At 57.2% G+C, this 24,384-nt stretch overlaps 3 protein-coding genes across 4 annotated transcripts; 2 read left to right on the forward strand and 1 right to left on the reverse strand.

Annotated features, from left to right (window-relative positions):
* Positions 1-1,295: 1,295 nt before the first annotated feature.
* Positions 1,296-3,978, reverse strand: B3GALT6 (beta-1,3-galactosyltransferase 6). Its single transcript, XM_055582556.1, has one exon. It carries the CDS (start codon positions 3,942-3,944, stop codon positions 2,955-2,957), a length of 990 nt encoding a protein of 329 aa, XP_055438531.1. The 5' UTR covers positions 3,945-3,978; the 3' UTR covers positions 1,296-2,954.
* Positions 3,979-4,127: 149 nt separating this feature from the next.
* Positions 4,128-17,372, forward strand: SDF4 (stromal cell derived factor 4). Of its 2 annotated transcripts, none has more exons than XM_055582558.1 (7): positions 4,128-4,239; positions 7,135-7,487; positions 9,429-9,565; positions 9,855-9,968; positions 15,577-15,735; positions 15,935-16,110; positions 16,833-17,372. In XM_055582558.1, the coding sequence occupies exons 2-7, from the start codon at positions 7,183-7,185 to the stop codon at positions 17,007-17,009; spliced, it is 1,068 nt and encodes a 355-aa protein (XP_055438533.1). In that variant the 5' UTR covers positions 4,128-4,239; positions 7,135-7,182; the 3' UTR covers positions 17,010-17,372. The 2 variants fall into 2 exon arrangements, with proteins under 2 accessions (XP_055438533.1, XP_055438532.1); XM_055582557.1 differs by lacking the exon at positions 4,128-4,239 and adding an exon at positions 6,063-6,198.
* Positions 17,373-17,441: 69 nt separating this feature from the next.
* TNFRSF4 (TNF receptor superfamily member 4) lies at positions 17,442-23,050 on the forward strand. The gene is made up of 7 exons (XM_055582559.1): positions 17,442-20,392; positions 20,648-20,770; positions 21,183-21,290; positions 21,544-21,610; positions 22,170-22,366; positions 22,536-22,664; positions 22,757-23,050. The coding sequence occupies exons 1-7, from the start codon at positions 20,251-20,253 to the stop codon at positions 22,825-22,827; spliced, it is 837 nt and encodes a 278-aa protein (XP_055438534.1). The 5' UTR covers positions 17,442-20,250; the 3' UTR covers positions 22,828-23,050.
* The last annotated feature ends 1,334 nt before the right edge of the window (positions 23,051-24,384 follow it).

Here is a 24,384-nt window from a genome sequence, read left to right on the forward strand (position 1 = left end):
GGCACTGTGGTCAGTCCACAGGCAGGGGACAGAGCCAGGGGCTACAGAGGATGAGGGCTTGGCTCCTCTGGCCGGAAGAATCTGCAGATCAGACAGCGGACAGGAGCAGAGAGGCAGAGGCCTGGAGACTCCTCCAGGTCTGTGACAGGCTGGGCTCTGTGATGTTCACATGTAGCCTGTCCATGGGCTCCAGGAAGGGGTCCTGGCCTTCAGCTCCAACGTGCTGACATCTCATCAGCCACAGTATGGAGGATCACCATCAGCCCAGGCTGTGTTCTGAAATTTAATGTTCCAGGATGAATACAAAAGTTGTACTTTTGAAGGTCAACAACTGGCTACATACTGGCACTTTCACCGGGTTCAACTACATACTAAAGCTCACAAGTGCCCTGCCTCCAAGACAGGTGCCTAGAGTTGTAGATTTTTTACCAAGCAGTCTTGTTCAAGTGGCAAAGACTCTGCCTGCAATGCAGGAAATTCGGGAGACACATGTTTGATCCCTGGGTCGGGAAGATCCTCTGGAGGAAGAAATGGCTACTCACTCCAGTATTCTTGCCTGGAGAATCCGATGGACAAAGGAGCCTGGTGGGCTAGTCCATGGTGTCACAGAGAGTTGGATACAACTGAGCATGCATGCACTTAGACATTGGTGCTGGGCAGGGATCTGAGTCCAGCGGCTCTGAGCTGGCCATGTGGCTTCCATGAGTTCTCCTGTCCTGAGAAACAGACATGTGTGTCCCCCAACTCCTCTGATGATCCTGAAGTTGAGACAAGACATCCCAGGACCGTCATCCCAGACGGTGAGTAGGAACGGCGTCCTGCTGTGGTCAGCATCCCCCAGCGCCCACCTAGCAGGGGGCAGGGCCTCATCTTGCTCCCCTTGGTGTCCCCAAAACTTGGGTCCTCTCCTGAATCCTTGTCTAGCCACATGGTCAGTTCTGGAGGAAAGCCCACACCTTGTAACCAGAGCCGGGTCGGCGAGTGGGGCCCCTGTGGTCCTGAAGGCAGGAGAAGTGCATTCAGGTCACCAACCGCCAGACCATCCTTCCTTCTGGCCTGAGACCCTGAGTTCTGGATACTCTTCTACCTTTAGACGAGAATAACCAAACCTGCTGCTAAAGGCTGACTGTGCCCCAGACCAGATGCAGGCCCCAACCCCCGGCTCAGGGTGAGGCAGGGCCCCGCGATGGGGTGACAGTAGAGAGCTCATTCTGGCTCCTCCGCCGTAGTGCAGTGGGAAAGTGGCCATCGGCACAGCAGCAAGAAAGCATCACCAGAACCTGACCATGCTGGCACCCGATTGCAGAATCCCAGCCTTCAGAGCCATGAGACAGCCACCCACACTGTGTGAGCTGCCTGGGCCAAGACACCCGTTCTTAAAATCCACAGCCTGAGAATCGCAGCCAAGGGGTGGGTCAGAGGCGTGTGCCCTCCGTCCAGTTCCCAGTGCCCCAGAGTAAGTTGCAGGCAGGGGGCAGCAGGGTCTGGTTACCAGACAGAAAATGCAGAATCCAGCCAGCTGGGGAGGGGCCTCCATCACCACTTTATTTGACTTTGGCCATGACTATTGAGCTCACTCTCCATATTTAAGGAGGAACAGTGCTGACTCATTGGAAAAGACCCTGATGCTGGGAAAGACTGAAGGCAGGAGAAGAAGGGGATGACAGAGGATGAGATGGTTGGATGGTATCACCGACTTGATGATGGACATGGGTTTGAGCAAGCTTTGGGAGTTGGTGATGGACATGGAAGCCTGGCGTGCAGCAGTCCACGGGGTCGCAAAGTCAGATACAACTGAGCAACTGCAAAACAATCTTCGGGTATGTGCAAAGGTGCTGCAAACACCTGCTGCCCCCAAGGGGATGTACCCCAGCACGGCTGTGTCAAGACTGACTTTGGGAAACCTTGTCAGTGCTTCCAGAAACACCTGCCCTGTGCAGTCATGAGGAAGGCTGAAAGAGAAGTGTTTTTAGAGAGAGGCAGTGGGGTCGCCTTCCATGAAAACGGAAGAGAGAGAGATACTTTTGAATTCTTCCATGTTTCAACACTTGAGCAGCAATGGGTCTACAACTCAAGCTGGAAAAATAGATTAATCCATAAATTCCAAGTTCTGATAGAAAAGTCTTCTCTTAAATAACTTAAAACATACAGACACCCATACACGCCCAACTTAAAACTATTCAAAAGTTACAAAATTTATAAATAAATCACAGGCAAGCTCTGCATTACACGTACCACGAATTCACTCCAGACACAGACCAAAATACCATGAAAGCTGATTCACACACAACTGACTTAAATACTAGATGATACGTGACAGACGATACCAGCAGGAGATGCAAGCGATGACCTAACTGCACAAAGTGAAGTAACTTCGATAAAAACTGTTGGGTTGCATCACACCTTGAGTCTCCAAGTGCCAGGGCCCAGTTTATGCGGTCTTGGCCCTTGGTGCAGGTGGACGGTCAGTACAGTGGCTTCAGGACATAACACTGTCCACTGCCCCAACGGGTTTGGGAATTTTTCTTCAGAGTCAGGTCCTGCAAGTTCTGCCACGTCCACCCTCTGGCTCCTTGGCCCCAGCCTGGGAGAGGAAGGTAAGTGAATAGGCCCCATGGGGCTGCCTGCTGAGGATGCCCTCGTCTGATCAAATACTTGAATCGAGAAACAGGACATTTCTGCTTGGACACGATGCTGGTTCCAGACCCAGAACAAGATGCTCTCGGGTGGGCATGGACTGGTTCCTGGGCTTAGGAGTCATCCACCGCTGCGAGGCATCTGCTCGGAACCCCGTTGTCACCAGGTAAACCGGGTCCTCTTGAGGGCCAGCCTCATGCTAAGGACCATGCAGAAGCTGCCAGCTTTGCCAGTGGAAGGCCGACGGGAGGCCTTGCAACACCGCCTCGCGCGGTTGAGACCCTGGCGTCCTGTGGGTGCGCGGGCCGACTCGGCCGTCAGGGGATGCCCTCTTTCCTCTGACAGCACTGTGAGGGCGGTGCCGACCAGTCATAGACGTAGGACAGGCGCAGCTGCACCTCGCGCTTGCACAGGCGGCCCTCGTGCGTCAGCGTCCGGTGTTTCTCCAGCATGTCCTCCAGGCTCTGCTTGTGCGTCACCAGGTACTGGTTGTTGCAGCCACGGGACTTGTACTCGGTGTCAAAGCGCGGGTCGTGCTCTCGCTGCACGTCCACTGGCGCCAGCCAGGCGCCCAACGACACGTCTTCGCTGTGCCAGGCACGCAGGTACTCGCGGCTGAGGCGCAGATAGCGCACCAGGTCGGCAGAGAGCACGTAGCCGCCGCCAAGCGCGTAGGGTAGGTAGTAGTCGCACAGCTGCCAGGCGGCCTCACGCCAGCGGCCCCCGGGCCGGACACGGCCACGGCCCGAGAAGAAGCCCCAGTAGAGGCGGCGGCGGCGGGCAGGGTCGCGAGCGCGCAGTTCGGCCAGTACCGCGTCCAGGCGCGCGAATGAGTCATCGTCCGCCTTGAGCACGAACTCGAAGGCCATGTGCTCGTCTAGCCAGGCCAGCATGGCCAGCACCTTGGCCGTGAGGTTCTCGTACGCATCACGCAGCCCAGGCAGCAGCAGTAGGTCGCCGTGCTGAGCCTGCTCCCGCTCCAGGGCACGCCGTTCCTCGTCGCCCAGCCCGCTGGTGCCCACGGCGAAGCGTGCCCACACGTCCCCGGGGCCGCCGCGCCGCGCTGCCAGCCACGTGCTGCGGACCACGCTGCGCCGCTCGGCCGCCCGCGGCGCGCTGGCCACCAGTACGGCCAGGAAGGCGGCGGCGCGCGCCGGGCCGACGGGCGCCGGTGCGGCGGGGCCGGAGAGCGCGGAGTCGGGAGGCGCGGCGCAGCGCGCCAGGTAGAGCAGCGCGACGCCGCCCATTGCCAGGCCGCCCAGGCCCAGCGCCGTCCGGTGCCGCCACGCGCGCCGCAGCAGCTTCATTGCTCGGGGAGCGCCGCGGACCGAGGCCGCGCGTGGGGCCGCGCCGCGCCGCCGGGCTACGTGGATCCCCGCGCTGTTTTCATTGGCCGCCCCGGAAAGCTGTGAGGCCGCTTCCGCCCAGGGAAAAGATGGCTGCGCGGGCGTCGGCGTGGGGAGGTCGCGCCGCTCGCACCGCCCCCCACCCGACCCGCCTCTTCCCGGAAGAAAGATGGCTGCGGCCTAAGCGGAGGCCCGTTGGAGGCGTAGCGGGCGCTCAGGCCGCTCTCGCGGATCCTGGGTGAGGGGAGGGAGGCCGGTGAGTGAGGGCCGCAGGGCGTGACAGCCCCCGCCCGGCCCCGGGGCGGCGGGAAGGGGGCGCGCAGGCCGACTGGGCCTCGGCGGCCCGCAGCTTCCGCCGACCGCGCCCCTCGGATGCCTGGGTCGGGGGTCGGTGGAGCGGGGTCAGGGGTCGCGGCCCCGCCGTGCTGGGGGTAGGGAGCATCCGATCCGCCTGAAGCCTGGCACACCCGGCTCGGCCTGGGCCAGTCGTTGCCAACACCGTGTGCGACTTCTGAAGCCTGGGACGGATCTATTAAAAAAAACCGTTTGCGTTTTAACGACGATGGTCTTAGCTGTTAAACAGAGTGGGCCCCAGGGGTGTTCAGGAGCCCAGGGTGGGTCCCCCAGTCTGTAGGGCAGCCCCTGCTCTGAAATCCCTTCACCTGGGGCAGGAGAGAAGTGAGCGACTGACTCTTGTGCTCAACAAGGTGCAAAACAAGGTGTTGTGAACCAAGAGGAGGACGTCTACCGAATCTCCTGATACCTACCTGGTCATTTACGCTTTGTAAATGCAAAATATCAAGTAAATAACACCCCGTGTACGACCATCAAGATAAAGCAGAGTCTGGGATTGACTGTTCTTTCCAGAAGTGAAGTCCAGTCTGTTTGGACAGGACACCTGTGTGTTTATGGCCATGAGTCACGAGGGCGGTGTTTAGGTTAGGAGGAAGTTGTCTTAGTTTGCTCAGGAATTCCGGAAACGTACAGACGGAGGAGTGGAAAGGCCTGCTGCGTGGACAGTGCTCTCAGAGGGGGACAAACTGCAATTCCAGAAGACGCGGTTGAGGGCACAGTGGCAGCACAGGGTGCACAGCTGGTGGGTTCTGGTGAGGAGGGTTCAGGTCCTCTCAAACATGGAAAGAGGGACGTAAGGCTGCCCGTCCGTTTCCCCTCCAAGGAATGAGCCAGCTGAGCCAGGAGAGCAGGATCTTGTCCAGGGGTCCAGGTAGCACCTGGGCCCAGAGAACATGAAACCAACAGACACGTTTTTAGTAAGTGGAGGTTCTATCTGGGGCATAAAGAATTCAGTGATCCCCAGGGTGACAGGTGAGGAAAGAGTTTATAGTGTAAGACATTTATTAGAGATACAAGCAGGTAGGCAAGGGGACTCTGCCCCGAGAATTAAGCTACTACATTTTTATAGCCAAAGGACAGTGGGGAGGGAGAGAAGACGATCTTTTTCCTCATTCTTGAGTAGACGCCACTCCATCATCAGCTCCTCCTCCATGTTGGGTGGGGACCTTCTTGTTCCTAGCTGGTCAAACTGTCTTGTCCCTGTGTGGTTACGCTGTCCTGTCCCCACGTGATCAAACTGTCCTATCCCTGCCTGGTTAAGCTGCCCTGTCCCCCATGGTCACACTGCCCTGTCCCCGCATGGTCAAACTGGGGCTGTCCTTGTGCAGTGGGACTGAGTAAAAAGGTGGTAACTTAAGTATGGTAAATCATCTCAGGTTTCAGTATAATGTGACCTTTCTCTTATATTTTTGTTTATGGTGAGCACAGAGTAGCTTGTCCTAGGAATCATTAACTTCTTGACCTTGCCAGGCAGGATGTGGGTCTTATTTCACCATTGTTTTATTGCTTTGGGGCATGTCTTGTGCTTCTGTTGCACGGTTTTGTTGCTGAGCAAGACTGCTTGGTTTTGTGGTTAGGCAGACCTGTTCTCTTGAGTGATCATTAACTTACAGGGGTCTCCCATACTTTTTCGTTTACTTGTGATACCTTAGTGGGATTAACTGTTTAATTACCTGCTTTGTCTCTTTATCTGCCCTCGTCAGAGTGACGTGCAGAGGTGTCCCCCTGCCAGGGGAGCTGTTAGCCAGGAGCACATAGGACAGAAAAGAGGCATCAGAGAAGCAAGTGTTTGCCAGCCAGGGAGAGCCTGTGGCCCTGGCCTCCGTCATGCTGAGGCCAGCACAGGGGTCTCCTTGATCAGGTGATGGGCACTGTGGTTCAGGAACCCTTTGTGCCTCAGCTTGGCTGCCAACGGCACACTGGCTTGGGGAGCTTCCCTCTGCTGCTCCCTTGCAAGCCTGCTGGAGGGGGCCTCTGAGGCACCTGGAAGGGCCAGAAGATGTTTGCCTGGTGGACAGGCTCCAAGAGGAACACGTTGAGGGGCACGGAGTCCTGCGGTGGGAGGGACCCTGGAGCAAGGACGTGTGTGTATTATGTGTGCGTGTGAGCACATGTAAGTGTATGTGTGTAGGTATGTATGTATGTGTGCGCGCATGTGTATATGCTCACAGGTGCACTTGTGCACGCCTCATGTGCATGCACATGCTGTGTTTACGTGTGAACGTGTGTGTACACGGAGATGGCGAGTGGGAGGGGTGGCTCCCTGCCTGGTGGTTTGGGTTCTGTTGGCCCCAGGTGTCACAGAGCCTTGGGGCAGGAGCCTGAGGCTGAGGAGCTCTGGTGCCTTAGTTCTGGTCCCGGGGCTTGAGTGCTGAGCTAGCATCTGGAGTGTGAGTTGTGGCTCTGGGGTCAGCTTCTTTGCCAGCAAGTTGAGACTGACTGCTGGGCACTGGGCTGTGGGCCTGAGAGGGGACAGGGCTAGCGATGCAGGGTGTACCTCGGGAAGGGAGTAGGAACTGAAGAAAAGGGAAAACAGGACATCCAGCATGGGCCCTGGAAACTGAGGACTTGTATTTCGTGTTACCAAGTAAGCACCTCTTTAGCCAAGCATTTGCTGGGACGGGCTCTGGATCCTCCTGTAAACCTTGAAGGGCTAGTCGGGGCCCGGCCGCCTCAGGCTCTTGGCCGCAGGCAGCTGTGCTGGACGAGCCGCAGGGCCTCCTGCAGTGCCTGAGGTGGTGGGTGGCTGTGGTCACCACCTCCCCGCTTCCTCACCCACCCCCCTCTCTCTCCGCAGCTCCTGGCCACGCTTGCAGCCTGTCCCGCAGCGCAGACCCCGGCGGCCATGGCCTCCAGGCAGGCTCCCCTCTGTGGCCTGGCTCCTTGCTGCCTCTGGCTCCTGGGTGTTGTCCTTCTGATGAATGCGTCCGCCCGGCCTGCCAACCACTCGTCTGCTCGAGAGAGAGCAGGCAATAGGGAGGAAAACGAGATCCTGCCCCCGGACCACCTGAATGGGGTGAAGCTGGAGATGGACGGGCACCTCAACAAAGATTTCCACCAGGAGGTCTTCCTGGGCAAGGACATGGATGACTTTGAGGAGGACGCAGAGCCTCGAAAGAGCCGGAGGAAGCTGATGGTCATCTTCTCCAAGTAGGTGTCAGTGGGAGCTGCGGGGGGCATGGGAGTGGCTGGCCTCAGCCCCTCTGTTGGTCCCCCCCTGGTTTTGCACCAAGTCCCCACTTGGTGCCGTGTTGTGGAGGTGGAGCCCTAACATGTGCTCTTGGGAAGTTGGCAGCATTTGAACCATGGATGTGCAGCCCTGAGCTGCGCACTGTGCCCACCCAGGGGTGGGAGTGGGGTTCAGGTCATGGGGAACCCCCCAGGTTGTGGGGAAATGCAGAAACTGGCCTCTAAGGGACTGGGTATCCTGGGGCTGACCAGATGTGCTCTAGCCCTGTCCGTCCACACTGTACATTTTTGTTATACATCCTGTGTCTGGCGGGGTTGTTGTGTGGTGGGGCGTGTCTAGCCTGCATTTACCTTCTTGCTCAGACTCCCCACACACCCGTGTCTCCCATGTGGGGCCCCTTGTTTTTGGCATATGTCAACTGCTGTCTCCTCGCCTGTCCCTGCCCGGACCAGAGCAAACAAGAAGTCTCAGGACCTAGTTTTGAGCAAGCAGAAGAAATGTTGCCACAGCACTTCTTAAGCAAGGTTTTTATTTTGGGAGCAGTTTTAGATTTACAGAAAAGTTGCAAACCGAGGCACATTTGTGGAAACTAAAACACGATAGCACTCCCCGTTACTGTTCCCGCTACTCCAGGCTTCAGGTCACATGCTGCCCCAGGGTCCTCCTTCTGCCCTGGATCCCATCCAGGATCCCACCTTTTCATGGCCTTGACAGCTATGAGGAGGACTCCTCAGGTGTTTGTAGCATGTCCCTGATTTGGGGTTTGTCTGCTGTGTTTTCTCCTGGTTGGACAGGGATTGTGGGTTTTTGGAAAGAAGATCCCAGAAGTGAGGTGGCTCTCTTGTCACATCACATCAGGGCACGGACGTTTGCACGACATCATGGGGGCCGTCAGCCTGGTCACCTGGCTCAGGTGGTGTCTGCCAAGGAGAGTTGCAGTCTCTTTGGCAGTCTGCGGTCTCTTTGGCAGCCACTCAGGGAGAGGCAGCCCACCCTGCTGGGGGTGGGAGCTAAGCTCAGGGAAGACCCACCATGTAGTCTGGAATTCCATGAGGAGGACGGACTTGTGGGTGTGTGTCTGCACTCTAGAGGGGACCCAGCTCCGTGCTGTTTGTCTGGCTACTTCCCTGTTCCAGCCTTGGCTGCTCATCTGTTCCAGCCTTGGCCACCAGGACGTCATCAACCCCCAGCTCCTTGTTTTGAGCACTTCCTCCCTTCCTCACACTGCCAGCCACTCGAGCTTCACTTCCTCATGTAATGTTCCTGTCGCAGTTCTGCAAGGAGCGCTAGTTTATTTCTTTGGAGAGTGGGATTTAGAGATGAGGAACCAGGCAGGGGGTGTGGGCATTGCTGCTGGGGTGTCACTGCTTGTAGTCCTCTCCATGGACTTGATAACATATCTGTGCATGCTAACCTATGTGTACATTTGTGTGCACCAACTCACACATGCGTGTGTGTTCTGACCCATGTCCATGGATGTGCATTAGCCATGTACACACTCACATCTGCACACCTCTTGACACACCTGCATCTACAGCTGTTTCTTTGTCTTCCTGGCTGTATCTGTGTGTCAACTTGACTTTCCTCTGGTGTCTGAAATCCAGTCCTGTTGCTGGGGCTCATCGGGCTTGCGTCCCAAGTGTATGGTCCAAAAAACTGGGTTGATAAGTCTCCCCATCCTATAGCAAGGTGGTCCCAAGACTGATGGTGTAGGGCCAGGCACACTGCCCAGCATGCTCCCTAATCCCCCCATATCTACTCAGCCTTTCCTGTGTGCCCATCGGGTGGAGTGTGTTACTGTTGGTGGTGGTTTCATTCTATCTGTGGAGCCTCTCTGGCCGTCCTTCTTCTGTCTGTCGGGGTCCTGGAGGCCTCGTCTGACACAGCCTGTGGGCCCGCAGGGTGGATTTGAACACCGATAGGAGGATCAGCGCCAAGGAGATGCAGAAGTGGATCATGCAGAAGACGGCTGAGCACTTCCAGGAGGCTGTTGCCGAGAGCAGGGCACACTTCCGAGCCGTGGACCCCGATGGTGACGGTATGGGCAGCCCATGGCCTGACCCTGAGGGGCCTGAGGCTGCCGGCAGAGGACAGCTCATGGGCAGGAGTGGGGCTCCAGGACGAGGTCGGGGGTGGCCACTGGCTGTGCAGATGAGGATCCCACAGCTGGGCTCAGGGATGAAACTTGAAGCTGGCACTTTGCTGCTTCTGCCTCTATAGCTGCCCGTGACACAAGGATTTTTGACCAATGGCTTAAAATAACTAAAATTCTCTTTTTAAAAAAGGTTCCTTGTTAAAGTTCCTAACAGGTTGGTCTGCTCTTTCAGGTCACGTATCTTGGGATGAGTACAAGGTGAAGTTTTTGGCGACCAAAGGCCACAATGAGAGAGAAGTTGCTGAAAAGATAAAGAATAAGTGGGACCTGAACATCGATGAGGAGAGTGAGTGCTTGGCTCCCACAGCTGGCATAGCGCCGAGACAGTGCAGGTGCTGGGCGGGGCGTGGGTGAGACGTGGCCACAGCCCGTGTTCCTGCAGGGCCTTTAGGCAGAGCCTCCAGGACCCTCAGGCATGGTGCGGGGGAGGCGCAGGGACAGACGGCAGCCTCTAGTGGCTTGAGCTCTGGGGAGGAGGTGGCAGAGGTACCAGAGCACTGGGAAGCGGGTCTTGGCCGGGACTAGTCCTTAGCCCTGGATGAGGTCTGACCCTGAGAGTCAGTGAGGTTGTGGGGGCGCTTGCCCATGGTGCCTGGCGACCGTGGTACTGAGTGTGGCGAGAGATGTAACTCTCCCCTTAGCTTTTCAGAGAAGTTCCTCTAAAAACCTGTCTCACTGATACACAATTTGAAGCCTGTTAGCTGAGTTCTGAAGCAGCACTGAAGCATTCTTTTTTTTTTTTGAGGATAAAAAGGAGCTATTTATTTGTTAATGAAAAGAAAAATAGGTGAAAGGTATGAACAGATATTTTACCAAGAAGACATACAGATGGCAAATAAACCATGTGGAAAAAGAAAGATAAACATTATAATTCTTTGCTGCTGCTGCTGCTGCTAAGTTGCTTCAGTTGTGTCCGACTCTGTGTGACCCCAGAGACGGCAGCCCACCAGGCTCCCCGTCCCTGGGATTCTCCAGGCAAGAACACTGGAGTGGGTTGCCTTTTCCTTCTCCAATGCATGAAAGTGAAAAGTGAAAGCGAAGTCGTTCAGTCATGTCCAACTCTTTGTGACCCCATGGACTGCAGCCTACCAGGCTCCTCCGTCCATGGGATTTTCCAGGCAAGGGTACTGGAGTGGGGTGCCATTGCCTTCTCCGTGAAGCAGCACTGAAGCATTCTTAGGACCTTTAGTGGTTGCTATGTTCAGCGCTGCCCTCCCATCCCTCCCTGGGGGTTTGTTCGAAGCCAGGTGTTGGGTTCAGCTCGATGGGCATTATCAGAGCGTAGCGCGCCACCTGTGGTCTCCTGTTCGGTCTTTCCTCGGCACGTCATCCCCGCCGTTGTCATCCAGTGTGTTGTCTTCTCTTGGTGGACTTTCTCTGGCATGTTCCTGAGATGTCTCCCGTTTGTCTTGTATCCACCTGGCCATCGGGGTCGAGTGTATCATGGCCTCCCGCAGGTGTCTGTGGCCCTGCCTGCCTCTGCTTTGTGAGGGCCACTGCTGCTGTGTTCTGTATTTGTATTCGCACTGTGGGCACCACTGTTCTTTGTCAGGGTTGGTGTTTCTAGGACTGGACTCCCTTCTTTGCCACTGAGTGTGTGATCCATGCCTCTTTCTGTTTGCACTTGCTCTTTTTTTTTTTTTTAAGGTTTATTGTTATTATTTTAAAATACTTGGCTGTGCCGGGTCTTGGTTGCAGCACATGGGGATCTTTGATCTTTGCTGTGACTTGCAAGATCTTTTGTTGTAGCATCTGGGATCTGGTTCTCCCACCAGAGATCAATCCCAGGCCCCCTGCATTGGGAGCACAGAGTCGTAGCCACTGGACCAGGGAAGTTCCTCTTTAGTTTCTAATTCCCAGTTCCACTTGTTCTTGCTGATGTGTAGGAAAGTGACTGGCTTCTCTGTCTGCCTTCCATCCTGCAGCCTTGCTGTACTGGCTCAGTGGTTCCAGGAGTTTCTTGTCTAGTTTTTGTGGTTTTCTTCACAGGTAGTTGTGACATTGTTGAACAAAGATAGTGTATTTCCTCTTTGCCAGTCATTGTCCCTTTTATTCCTTTTCTTGTCCTAATGCATCAGGACTTCCAGTACAGTGTTGAAAAGCAGTGGTGAGAAGGACCATCCTTGCCTTAAATCTGATGTTAGTGGGAAAGCTTTGAGTTTTTCACCATTAATTATTAGTATGATCTTAGCTGTAGAGTTTTTGTGGATGTTCTTTATGAAGGTGATGAGTCCCCTCTGTTCCTAGTCTACTGAGAGTGTTCATGAATGGATTTTGTCATATGCTTTTTGCATTGTCATTGTTGTTCAGTTGCTAAGTCGTGTCTGACTCTTTGCGACCCCATAGATTGGTGCACACCAGGCTTCCCTGTGCTTCACTGTCTCCCGGAGCATGCTTAAACTCATGTCCATAGAGTCCATGATGCCATCCAACCAACTCATCCTCTGTCACCCTCCTTCTCTTGCCCTCAGTTTTTCCCAGCATCAGGGTCTTTCCCAATGTGTCAGCTCTTTGCATCAAGTGGCCCAGGTATTGGCGCTTTGGCATCAGTCCTTCCAATGAATTTTCAGGGTTGATTTCCTTTAGGATTGACTGGTTTGATCTGCTTGCTGTCCAAGGGACTCTCAAGAGGCTTCTCCAACACCATAATTCAAAAGCATCAATTCTTTGGCGCTCAGCCTTCTTTATGGTCCAACTCTCATATCCATACACAACTACTGGAAAAACCATAGCTTTGACTATATGGACCTTTGTTGCAAAGTAATGTTTCTGCTTTTTAATATGCTGTTTAGGTTTGTCATAGTTTTTCTTCCGAGGAGCAAACATCTTTTAATTTTGTGGCTACAGTCACTGTCCACAGTGATTTTGGAGCCCAGGAAAACAAAATCTGCCACTGTTTCCACTGTTTCCCCAGCTATTTGCCATGAAGTGATGGGACTGGATGCCAGGATCTTAGTTTTTTGAATTTTGAGTTTTAAGCCATCTTTTTCACTCTCCTCTTTCACTCTCATCAAGAGGCTCTTCAGTTCCTTTTTACTTTCTGCCCTTAGAGTGGTATCATCTGCATATCGGAGGTTGTTGATATTTCTTTTGGCAATCTTGATTCCAGCTTGTGATTCATCCAGCCTGGCATTTCTCATGATGTATCTTCCATAGAAGTTAAATAAGCAGGGTGACAATATACAGCCTTGACGTACTCCTTTCCCAATTTGGAACCAGTCTGTTGGTCCATGTCCGGTTCTAACTGTTGCTTCTTGATATGTGTACAGGTTTCTCAGCAGTCAGGTAAGGTGGTCTGGTATTCCCATCTTTATAAGAATTTTCCAGTTTATTGTGATCCACATAGTCAAAGGCTTTGGGGTAGTCAATGAAGCAGAAGTAGATATTTCTCTGGAATTCTTTTGCTTTTTCTATGATCCAGCAGCTGTTGGCAATTTGATCTCTGGTTCTTCTGCCTTTTAAAAATTTAGCTTGTACACCTGGAAGTTCTTGGTTCACATACTGTTGAAGCCTAGCTTGAAGGATTTCGAGTGTAATTGTGCGGTAGTTTGAACATTCTTTGGCATTGCCCTTCGTTGGGATTGGAATGGAAACTGACCTTTTCAAGTCCTGTGGGCACTGCTGAGTTTTCCAAATTTGCTGGCATCTATTGATAGGATTGGAGAAGGCAGTGGCACCCCACTCCAGTACTCTTGCCTGGAAAATCCCATGGGCAGAGGAGCCTGGTGGGCTACAGTCCATGGGGTTGCTAGGAGTCGGATACGACTGAGCGACTTCACTTTCACTTTTCACTTTCATGCATTGGAAAAGGAAATGGCAACCCACTCCAGTGTTCTTGCCTGGAGGATCCCAGGGATGGGGGAGCCTGGTGGGCTGCCATCTATGGGGTCGCACAGAGTCAGACACGACTGAAGCGGCTTAGCAGCAGCAGCAGCATTAATAGGATCATGTGATTTTTCTTCATTAGCCTGTTGATGTGAATATCAATTGAGTTTCAGATGTTGAACCAACCTTGCCTATCGGGGATAAATCTGACTTGGATTGTAATCTTTGTGTGCATTGTTGGGTTTGATCTGCTAATATTTTGTTGAGTGTTTTGCATTTGTATTCATGTGAAATCTGGTCTGTAGATTTCTTTTCTTGTTATTGTGCTTTCTAAAACGTTTGTTGTTAGGACCTCATAGAGTGAGTCAAAAAGTGTTCCCTCTGCTCTCTTTTGGAAGAGGTTGTGGAGATTGATGTGGCTTCCTCCTCACATCTTTTGTAGAATTCACCTGTGAACTGCCCTTGAGGCTTGGTCTTTCCAAAGCATTTTTTTTTTTCACGGGCTACATGAAGTTTAGCTTTATTTTGTGAGCCAGTCTGTCTTTGTAATACATGAGATAAGCTCATTACTGTTTCTATTTCTTTTTTTCCCTTTCATCTTTCCATCTGCTGATGTGGGGTTTAGAGACCCCGCTTTCCTTTTATCAGCAGTCATATGACCCCACATGGCTGCCTGACAGGTGTGAAGGGGGTGCCCAGCTTTGCAGGTGTGCCCATGAGGGCTGCTTGTTGTGGGCAGGGGTTTGTATCTTATAGCTTTACTTTTTCCTGCTCATATGGATGACACCCGTTTAACTTAACAGAGAACAAGTTGAGAGCGTTTCAGCCTGTTCCTGGGTGGAATAGATGCCCCCTTCCTGTGCAGGTGATGCCACCCAGGATTTTGGTTCTGCTGTTTTTTTTAAACCTTATTTTCTTCCTATTTTTATATGTCTCCATTTTGTGTTTCCATTGTTTTCCTGTGGTTCAGACAGTCCCCTGAAGGTGTCCTTTAGAGGTGGCTGGGGGCCTGGTCCTCCTGCTAGCATTGGAGATTTGGCGCTGGCTTCTCAGGCAGCTGCCAGTCATCTCTGCCTGGTTGTCCTCAGTGCCCTTTCCCTGAGGTGTGTGTGGGTCGGGATGTGTCCTTCCTGGATCTAGAAGTTGTGGAGTCTCTGTCTGCACAGCCCTCAGCTGACTCCCCTGCGCTTGTGTGTCTAGGCGGGGGTGTGCAGATCTGGGGATCAGAAGTGAAGAGCAGAGTCGGGGTGCCTGGAGGCCCTAGAGTGCGTCGGGGGAGGGCTGAGTGGTGAGCCCCTGTGGGTCCCCAAGGCTGCTGTCCCAGTGCACCCAGACGGGCTCCCTCCAGGCCTCCAGCCGGTGCTGCCAGGTCCCTGCTCCTGGCCACTGTTCTCCAGTCTCTGTCTCCTCCTGCATGAGGACACCTGAGCTGAGGGCCCACCTGAATCCCAGTGGTCTCACCTTAAGACCTTCACCAATTATGTCGGCAAAGACCTTCTTTCCAAATCAGATCTCGTTTGCAGGCTTTGGGTGTGCTCTGCTTGCTTTTCCCCCTCCCCCGCTGGACATGCAGATCATTGCCGACCACTGGCCCCCAGGGTCCCCGCTCCCTGCATTGGGCCTTCTCATGGCAGGGGGAATGAGTGTCGCTTGGGGGACACATGACTCATTTCTGGAGATTGGGTTTTCCTTCAGAGCACTGCCCAGTGAACAGGAGGAAACGGAAGGGAATCAAGCTGTGCCTTTGTTCCTGCAGAGCTGGCGGCCCACTGCAGTTGTTCCATTGCCCAGGAGCGAGTAGGGGTGGGGCTGCATTGGGGTGGGGGGTCTGTGTCTGAAGGGGTCTATGTCCGGGTTGGAGGGCCTGTTTAGTTGAGAGTTTGCATCTGCGTCTTGGGGCCCTGGGCATCTGTTCTCTGGGGGCTGAGTTCCCCTCTGAGGGCCAAGTCCTTGTCCCAGCACCTCTGTGTCCTGAGCTGCCCCCTTCTCTTGGGCTGTGCATCTCAGAACTTTCCAGATGTCCGCAGTGGTCCTGTGTGCCTGGGTCCTCACGGACACACCTCTCTCAGCACAGGAAGTCCTGGAGAACCTCAAAGACCGCTGGTATCAGGCGGACAATCCGCCCCCGGACCTGCTGCTGACGGAGAGCGAGTTCCTGTCGTTCCTGCACCCTGAGCACAGCCGCGGCATGCTGCAGTTCATGGTCAAGGAGATCATCCGGGACCTGGGTGAGGCCTGGCCGCGGAGGTCAGCCTGGGCTGGTCCTAGACTGGGTGGCCTGGGGGACTGTGTGCTCGCTGTTCTCGGTCACACGGGAGACCACAGACTGAAAACCTGGTGGCAAAGCCCTATTTGTTGAGTTTCTCCCGAGTGGCCTTGGTGGTCCTGTGCCCACTGAAGTCTGACATCTGCCCTCCTGTCCCACAGACCAGGATGGTGACAAGAAGCTCTCGCTGTCTGAGTTCATCTCTCTGCCCGTGGGCACCGTGGAGAACCAGCAGGGCCAAGATGTTGACGACAGCTGGGTGCGGGATAGGAAGAGAGAGTTCGAGGAGCTGATTGACGCCAACCACGATGGGATTGTGACCATGGCGGAGCTGGAGGTGCGTGCAGGGCCATCCTGTGCTGGGAGGCGGAGTTGGTCTGGCTGTGGCTGGGCACTGGTCAGGGGAACTGGAGCCTCTGAGCTGAGCTGTGCAGCCGATGTCATGGGCTCCCCTTCTTGGGCCCGGGTGTGCTGTCCCCCATGGGGAGTCTGGCCAGACTCTGGAGCAGGAGGGCTGTGCACAGGCTGGACCCACTGCCTGCCCATCAGTGTCTTCGCTGGTGTCGTGTTAGGTGCTGCATGGGCTTGTTTCCTCCCGTGGCTGGATGAGTCATTGCATTTTATTCCAGAATCCCCTGACCCCTGCTCATAGCTGGCAGGATGTCTGGTTTGGGAACTCCTGCCCATCAGCACTGCCGTCCTGGCAGTTGGTGTGCATGTGCCCTGCGCCGGGGCTTCCCTTCCCCCTGCCTTTCTGTGACTGGACACCCTGATATGGGCAGGGAGGTGCCCACACAGGTGGAGGCTACCTGGCCCTGAGCCACTTCCAGCCTGGTGCCCGCCTTCCAGAACAGGCCCACCTCCTTGCTCCGCAGCTTCCATCCTACCAGCCAATGGGTGTTACAGACCAGGCTCTGCCTACTGTAGCCAAGGCGCAGGTGCCCCATGAGTGCAGGGTGTCCTCAGGGGGGACTTGGCTGGGTGTGGCCTGAACATGAAGAGATGCCCCTGGCCTGGAGGGGTTTGGGGTGCGTCGGGGCTGAGCCGCTGCCCTTGCAGGACTACATGGACCCCATGAACGAGTTCAGCGCCCTCAATGAGGCCAAGCAGATGATCGCTATCGCTGATGAGAACCAGAATCACTACCTGGAGCCCGAGGAGGTGCTCAAGTACAGTGAGTTCTTCACGGGCAGCAAGCTGGTGGACTATGCCCGCAGCGTGCACGAGGAGTTCTGAGCCACCACCGCGCCCCCCGCCCCCTTCCTGCCCCCGCAGCACCCCGCGGGCTGCCCGCACCCTGATTCCAGTGTAATCGCTGCATCTCACTTCTGAGAACTCAGAGCCCCGCTGCCGGAGGCACTGACCACATCAGGGCGGCAGGCTCCCCCACCGTGGGAAACAACGAAGCTCCTGCCGTTCCCTCGAAAACTGAAAGGTGAAGCTTTGCTGGAAACCGGCAGCCAGTGGCCGAGGTGGGGCGGGGTGCTGGGTGGGGCTGTGAGAGCCACCGGCCCATGGCCTTCAGTCTCTGAGGAGCATGAATATTGGTGACAGGAATCACATTAATTTACTTTAAAATATAGTTGCCTTTTTCTCTCAGCTTCATTTTTTTGATGGGAAAAAAAACCACGTAGACAATTACTTGGGATGTTTGTGGCCAGGCAGCTTCCCCTTGAAGCTTTGCGGTGGGTGGTTTGGTTAGAACCCGAGGCTTCCTAGCGCCTCAGCTGCCAATTTAAAGTCAGGAGCGAGAGTCCAGGCCTGGGTGAGGCTACCCGGGAGGGACCAGGAGGAAATGGGACTTTAGGACGGAGGGGGGCTCTGAGGATGAGTGCTCCCAGGGATGGGGGTAGAGAACTAGGGGCACTCACAGAGTTTGGAAAGCACAGGAGTCCTGGCCTGGGGCTCCCTGCCAGAGACGGGGAGGAGTAGCCCGGGGGGCTGTGGTGAGGCTGGGGAGCTGGGAGCCTGCAGTGGGGGAGATGAGGTGACAGGTCCTCTACTGGCTCCTTCCCAGGGTCTGCCATGCCTGGTGCGTGGCTGGCGTGTGGGGTGGAGGACATGACACACTGGGGGTCAGATGACTGAGGGAGGGTCACCCACCAAGCTCGCGGCCTCCCAGCTGGCCCCTGCCAGGCACCGTTGGAGGCCTAAGCCCACAGGGCCTCAGTGGATGGCTCACCTGGCCAGATGGTGTATGTGGGCCTCGGCTGGGGTGGGGGCTCTGGCCAGGTGGGCATCAGGGCCAGCCTGAGCTGCCCACGTGACCTGCTTCCGAGCAGTGTGGGGAGGGGCTGCCCCAGAGGAGCAGGGCGCGGCAACAGAGCTGGTTTCCAGACAAACAAGAGGAAAGAATGTTTTCAGAACTGAGACAGAATGCGGGGCCATGGCGGTGGCTGGGGCTGAGCGTGTGGGCGGGCAGCCGCCAGCAGGTGTAACTTAGCTGGGACAGAGATGTCAATCAGCCAGGTCCATGGGCTGCCACATGTGGACCCCGTGTGCGGCAGGTGTTAGGGCCTCGGGCAGAGGGTAGTGTGGTCCTGTAAGGAGTAGGGTGCTGCCAGGCCCTGAGTTACTGCCATCTCAGAAGCTATAGTTTGTCTTAAAAATATTTTTCTCACCTTCAGTGGGAGAGGGGTACAATACTTGCACGCACATGCGTGTATAGCAGACTGCCTGGGGGCTCTACCCCTCCCCTGGGGACCCTCCCTCTCTGGAGGCTGGGGCAGAGGCCTGCGGGCAGAGCCAACTGGTGGAATTTCCTGCAGGTGGGGAGGGAGCCCCACTTCTTACCTGTGCCCGTCACCACCAGGAGGAGGGGGATTTCCAGCCCCTGCGGGAGGCTCCCCGCCTGAAGCTTCAGGTTAACTGTTAAGCAGAGAATCCTGTCTCTTGGTTCAGATTTTAAAGGCACTGAAGACACAGAACAGCCTCTGCCTTGGGGCACCAGGACGAGAGCTCTGTGTGGGAGGAAGCATGTGCACGTGTGTGCATGCGTGCCTGTGCTCGTCTCCCCTCTCCCCACAGTGCCGGCATACCGGCCGTCCCACTGTCCCGAGGGCCCCCGGGGCTTGTCTTTCCTGTCCCCCCTGAACCCGGGTGGCTGTGGGATCAGGGAGAGCCTGGCACGGCCTCCAGAGTGTTGGCAGAGGCTGCACTCGTCCAGCCAGGGGGCAGAGCAAGGGTCTGTCCTCATGGGCCACCCTTTCTAGACACAAGCCCAGGGCTTCACGAGGACAGCACACACACGTCCGGGCACGTGGGGCTAGCACCATACATGCGTGCCACACGTGTGGCTGACACACCCTCCCAGGCACACATCACACCCAGGACACCTGTCAGTGCTTGACCAGCAGCTATGTTGGGTCTGCGTGGGCGGCTTATCCTCTTCCAGTCCTGGAGGCTGGACATCGGAGACCCAGGTGTGGGCATGGCCGGTGTTGCCGTGTAGACAGCTGTTTTCTCTGGGTCTTCATGTGGTCGGCCTCTGTGCATGTCTGTGCCCTGACCTCCTCTTACGTGGACACAAGCCACACGGGATCAGGCCCACCTGTGACCCCACCCCACCATCATTGCCCCCTAAGAGGCCCCTTCTTCCAGCAGAGCCGCACGAGGGCTGGGCTTCCACGTGCGGGCTGTGGCACTAACATGAACTCAGCCCCCGGCGCCTCCTGCTCGGGGACATGCAGCTGCTTTCTCACACCTGCACACGCCTGCACACACATGCCCAGGCTGGCGCTCACTGTGGGCACTGGTCAGGAGGTGCCTGATCCACCAGAACTGCTGGCATTGGTCTGGGCTACTTTTGTACACTTGGGCCAGTGACCGTGCTCCAGAGCCCCCAGTACCACCTCCCCTCCCCCATAGTGGATGCCTGACCCCGTGTGCTGCCCTGGCTCACCCACGGACTCTGGGCAGCCTTTGGCGGAGTGGAGGGTGAGGATTGGCATCAGTGCGGCCCCCCCATTTCTCCTGAGGGTTCGGCCCTGCAGAGAGAGTGGGAGTCTAGAAGCAGCGAGCCAGGTGAAGGCATCCCAAGACCATTCTGGTCCGGGCAGCTTGGCTAGGCCGGGCAGGGCAGGGGGGCAGCCAAGATGCCTGGCTGAAGGAGCTCCGGGTCCACTTTACCGTGAGACAGGAATGGGAGCGTCTTGTGGTGGGTGCAGACCAGCTGGGCTGGAGAACTGGCATGGCCCTAGTAGGGCTGGGGGAGCTGCGGGTCCCCCCTCGGGCCCTGGGTCTACATACCACAGCTGCCGGCTAGGCCTGTGGGCATTGTCGTGGGGTCGGGGCCAGAAGAGAAGGCTGGGAGTGGGCTTCCCAGACTAGCTGCCTTCCAGCGCTTCCTGGGGCCCTCCTAGTCCCCTCCTGGTCCCCTCCTCTGGCCCTCCCCACTCCTCCCCCGCAGCCCTTATAGCCACATCCTGCAAGGAAAAACCCCAGACTCCCAGAGCCTCGGAGCTGAGAGGAGCTGAGAATGTGCGTGGGGACCCAGCCGCCCAGGGCGCCGGGCTCAGCCCTCCTGCTCCTCGGGCTTGTGCTGGGTGCTGCGGCCCAGCCCCACTGTACTGGGGACACCTACCCTAGTGGCAACAGGTGCTGCAAAGAGTGCCCGCCAGGTGAGTGGCTGGGACATGGAGTCGGGGAGGGGTGCCTGCAGGGACCTAGGACCAGGAGACAGGGTTGGAGGACACGGATGGGGCGGCAGGGACCTGCAGATGGAGTCACGCGCTGCAGGTGTCGTGAGGCAAGTGGAGTTGGGTTTGTGGGTGATCTGGAGCCATGTCTGGGATGACAGGCCAGTCAGAGGTTGGGTGGGGCTCCTGATGGAGCGCCGGGCTGCGCACGGCTCTGACCCCGGCCTCCCTCGGCAGGTTATGGGATGGAAAGCCGCTGTAACCACAACCAGGACACAGTGTGCAGCCCGTGTAAGCCCGGCTACTACAATGAAGCCGTCAACTACGAGCCCTGCAAGCCCTGCACCCAGTGCAGCCAGAGTGAGCACCATGGGTGCCCGGCACCCACATCAAGACTCGACCGTAGCGGGGCCTGCCCTGCCTCCCGGGGCCCCACAGCCAGCTGAAACGACCGACAGGGCACCTCCCCTTCCTAGGGGGCCAGGACCACGTGGCTTTGGGGTGGGGGTAGGGTGAGACCCAGAGTCAAGGGCTGCAGAGGGTCCTGAGCAGACTGGAGGGTGTTAGAAGGGTGGTCAGAGCTGCCGCGGGTGACCCTGGGGGCCGTGTGACCAGGAGGGATGTGGCGTGCGTGGTGAGAGAGAACCAGAAGCCGCCCAGCTGTGAGGGGCTGCTGGTCGGGAAGGTGGCTGTGGACCCTTGACCCCCATCCTCAGCCTGCTCTGCAGCTCTGGCCTCCCCACTGACTGCACCCATCCCACCTAACCCCCAGGAAGTGGGAGTGAACCCAAGCAGAGATGCACACCCACCAGAGACACGGTCTGTGGCTGCAGGCCGGGCAGCCAGCCCCAGGACAGCTACGGCTACAAGCGTGGAGTTGGTGAGGAAGGCCTTGGGAGCTATGTGGAAGGAGCATGTCCCTCATGCTGTCACTGCTCTTCCCAGAGCCCCCACCCCAGCCCCAGCTGAATGCCCCTTCCCCAGCAGATCACACCAAGATGGGGGTGGGGGTCTCCCAGGTCAGGGCCCACAGGTGGCATGCAGGTGGGGAGGGGCTCTCGGAGACCCTGGGGAATGAGTCTCTGGGCACCCCAGGGGTGGCCGATGGGCAGAGCCTGCTGACTCTGTTGCAGACTGTGCCCCGTGCCCACCAGGACATTTCTCCCCGGGCAATGACCAGGCCTGCCAGCCCTGGACCAAGTGAGTGTCCCTGTGGCCGGAGGGCTTGGGTGGCCTGGGGTCTGGGAGCCAGGGGTCAGTTCTGGGAGTAGGAAGCTGCTGGCTGGGGAGCTCCTGGGCCTGAATCCCTGTAGCCCTTGCCCCGCCCCACTCCATGATGGTCCCTGTTCCCACCATAACGCCTGCTCAGCCCTGGCCCAGCTTCCCACTGGCCTTCCTGCTGGGTCAGTGTAGGGAGCCTCTGAGACACCAGCCCAGGCCCCAGGAGTGTGAGAGCCTCACTCACTCACAGCGGAAAGGTTCCTGTCCTTGGGCTGAGCCAGAGCAAGCAGGAAGAGAGTAGACGGGGGTTTGGGAGAGGAAGGTGCAGGTGGGAGCAGGCTAAGTGCAGGAGGGCCCGGCAGTCTGCGGCCCCTCTCCTCGCCACCTTTGGCCTGGACTCTGATGCTGCCTGAGTGACCAGTGTGGACCCCTGTTGCTTCCCACATCTCCCTGGTACTGCCCCAGTTCTGGGCCCATCCCACTGATGGGGGAGGAGAAGGGGGACTCTGGCCTGATCAACACCCTTGCCCGCCCTCAGCTGCACCTTATTAGGAAAGCGAACATTGAGGGCAGCCAATAGCAGCTCGGACGCCATCTGTGAGGACAGGAGCCCCCCGGCCACACCACCGTGGGAGACCCAGGGCCCCCCAGTCCAGTCCACTACTGCCAAGCCCACCACCTCCTGGTCTAAGGCCTCACAGGGGTCCTCCATGCCCCACACAGAGCCCCCCAAGGGTAAGGGGACCTGGCCTTGCCCCATCAGGGCCCTCCCCCCAACCCAAAAGGGGAGTGGGATGGGTGGGGAGGATGGGAATAGAGACACCCTCTGGGCTCGGTGGGGCCCTCCCTATTGTGGGTCCCTTCCCCTGGCAGACCCCACCCAGCAGGCCCTGCCTCCTTGCAGCCCCTGAGCTGTCCGCTGTCCTGGGCCTCGGCTTGGGCCTGGGCCTCCTTGCCCCTGTGGCTGCCATGCTGGCCCTGCTCCTCCACCACAAGGCCTGGAGGCTGCTGACCAACACCCCCAAGCCCCCAGGTGAGTGCTTGTGGTGGGCCCCAGACCAGACAGCCTCCCAAGGTGCGGGACCCCTGCCCACCTCCCATCTCTTGCCCGTACCTCCTCCCCAGGGGGAAACAGCTTCCGGACCCCTATCCAAGAGGAGCACACTGATGCCAACTCCAGCCTGGCCAAGATCTGAACAACATCTGCTGGGGTGGGAGCCGGTGACCCCTCCCCAGGCTGGGGCCCCTGAGGGGCAGTGGGGGCCCCCAGGTGCAGGTTGCCCCCCTGTCACCCCTGCGCGTGGTGCCCTGACACCTGCCCTGTGCCGTTTTAGGTGCTCCTGGGCTGGCCCTGGGCTGTGCTACGTATGCTGTGCATACTCCCTGCCCAGAGTGGGCCCCCAATAAATGACGTTGGCAGATGTGGGCCTCTGACTGGGCTGCCTGGGGCTGGGGGGTGGGCAGGGGCTCCTGGATCCCTCACAGATCCCAGGGCTGCTGTCCTGTTCCCTGGGCACATCCCAGCACCTGTAGGGGGTGGGGGAGCCAAAATAAGTGCCCTGGGGGGTCAGTGCTGCACCTGTCAGCCACGTGAGACCCTAACCAGGGACCTTCCCTGGGCCACTTGGGAGGGGCTGGCACGGGCTGAGTACTGATGGGAACTCTGAGGCCCTGGCCCCAGAGGTCATCCAGGACTACCCTTTGGGCTGCTAGGGCCCCTCCCAGGAGAGGGCACAAGTGTCTGTTTCTTCTTAAACCCCATGCCCTGCTAGACCCAAGTGTATGGTGACCCTATGACCCCCACGACACCTGCAGGGCCCCCGAGTCCCCTGAGACCAGCTCCATGCCCTCAGGGAAACTGGATGCTTCTGACAGGGCTGATCCTTCATCCACCCTGGGCGGGAACAGAATGGGCAGCATTATGCGAAAAGCTTCCCAGGTGGGAAACCTGTGGGCTGTAAAAGCCCTCATGGTCAGACCGATCTGCTGGTCAGCACTGGGGGCGGTCCTGGCTTGGGCAGAGGTGTGGACTTGGGGCAAGTGGCCAAGGGCTCACTCGAGGTGTGCAGGTTAAACAGCTCAGGGAGCACAGGTCAGTGTGGAAATGCTGTGCAGCCGATAGACATTTGTGCCCCAGGTGTTCAGACAGATTGCAGAGCTACAGTGAACTGAAATAAAAGACTCCCAAGCTGCTGTTGGGGGTGTGGAGGAGCAGAGAAAATCCGGGCAAGAGCCCGAGGCCTCACCTGGTGCACTTGGCAAATGAGCACCTGGCTTGCTCTCACACCTTTCCCCACCCGGTGGCCAGGACCCAGGCATCGCTGCACCAAGAGGGCCCTACAGCAGCTGAAGATGCTCCTGCCACATGTGTCAGGCTGCGGTCCTGTCCCCTGCCCCAAGTTTCTTGGCCTGGCTTTCTCCCCAGAGCTGCCCCAGAGGCCCATCCATCTCTCCTCAAACCTCTGGTCCCTGGTGGCCTCTTGGGGAAAAGGGACAATGGGACCATCATGTGTTCTTGGAAGGCTCTCAGGATGCAGCAGTGAACACACACACCCTGTGCCCTTAGAACGGGCAACAAATTGGCACCACCGGTCAGGGGCCTGTGGTCCCTGGGCAGTGCAGAGACTGTGCAGAGAGGCTACGGAACAAGCCGGAGGGGCCTAAGGGAGAGCCCAGGGCCTTAGGGCCTGGAAGTCGAAGGTCATGGGAAGGGGCTTCCTCCCCAAACCTCCCAGCTGCTCCCTCAGCCACGA

This window comes from Bubalus kerabau, chromosome 5 (assembly GCF_029407905.1).
Source record: "Bubalus kerabau isolate K-KA32 ecotype Philippines breed swamp buffalo chromosome 5, PCC_UOA_SB_1v2, whole genome shotgun sequence".
In the NCBI taxonomy this organism is placed as follows: Eukaryota; Metazoa; Chordata; class Mammalia; order Artiodactyla; family Bovidae; genus Bubalus; species Bubalus kerabau.

Bases quoted from the DNA above. Each gene is read 5' to 3' on its own strand.
- TNFRSF4 (XM_055582559.1), top strand. From the start codon at position 20,251: ATGTGCGTGGGGACCCAGCCGCCCAGGGCGCCGGGCTCAGCCCTCCTG. The intron at 20,771-21,182 runs GTGAGCACCATG...CCTAACCCCCAG, and splicing joins CTGCACCCAGTGCAGCCAGA to GAAGTGGGAGTGAACCCAAG. The intron at 21,611-22,169 runs GTGAGTGTCCCT...GCCCGCCCTCAG, and splicing joins GCCTGCCAGCCCTGGACCAA to CTGCACCTTATTAGGAAAGC.
- B3GALT6 (XM_055582556.1), bottom strand. From the start codon at position 3,944: ATGAAGCTGCTGCGGCGCGCGTGGCGGCACCGGACGGCGCTGGGCCTG.
- SDF4 (XM_055582558.1), top strand. From the start codon at position 7,183: ATGGCCTCCAGGCAGGCTCCCCTCTGTGGCCTGGCTCCTTGCTGCCTC. The intron at 7,488-9,428 runs GTAGGTGTCAGT...GTGGGCCCGCAG, and splicing joins CTGATGGTCATCTTCTCCAA to GGTGGATTTGAACACCGATA. The intron at 9,969-15,576 runs GTGAGTGCTTGG...CACCTCTCTCAG, and splicing joins CCTGAACATCGATGAGGAGA to CACAGGAAGTCCTGGAGAAC.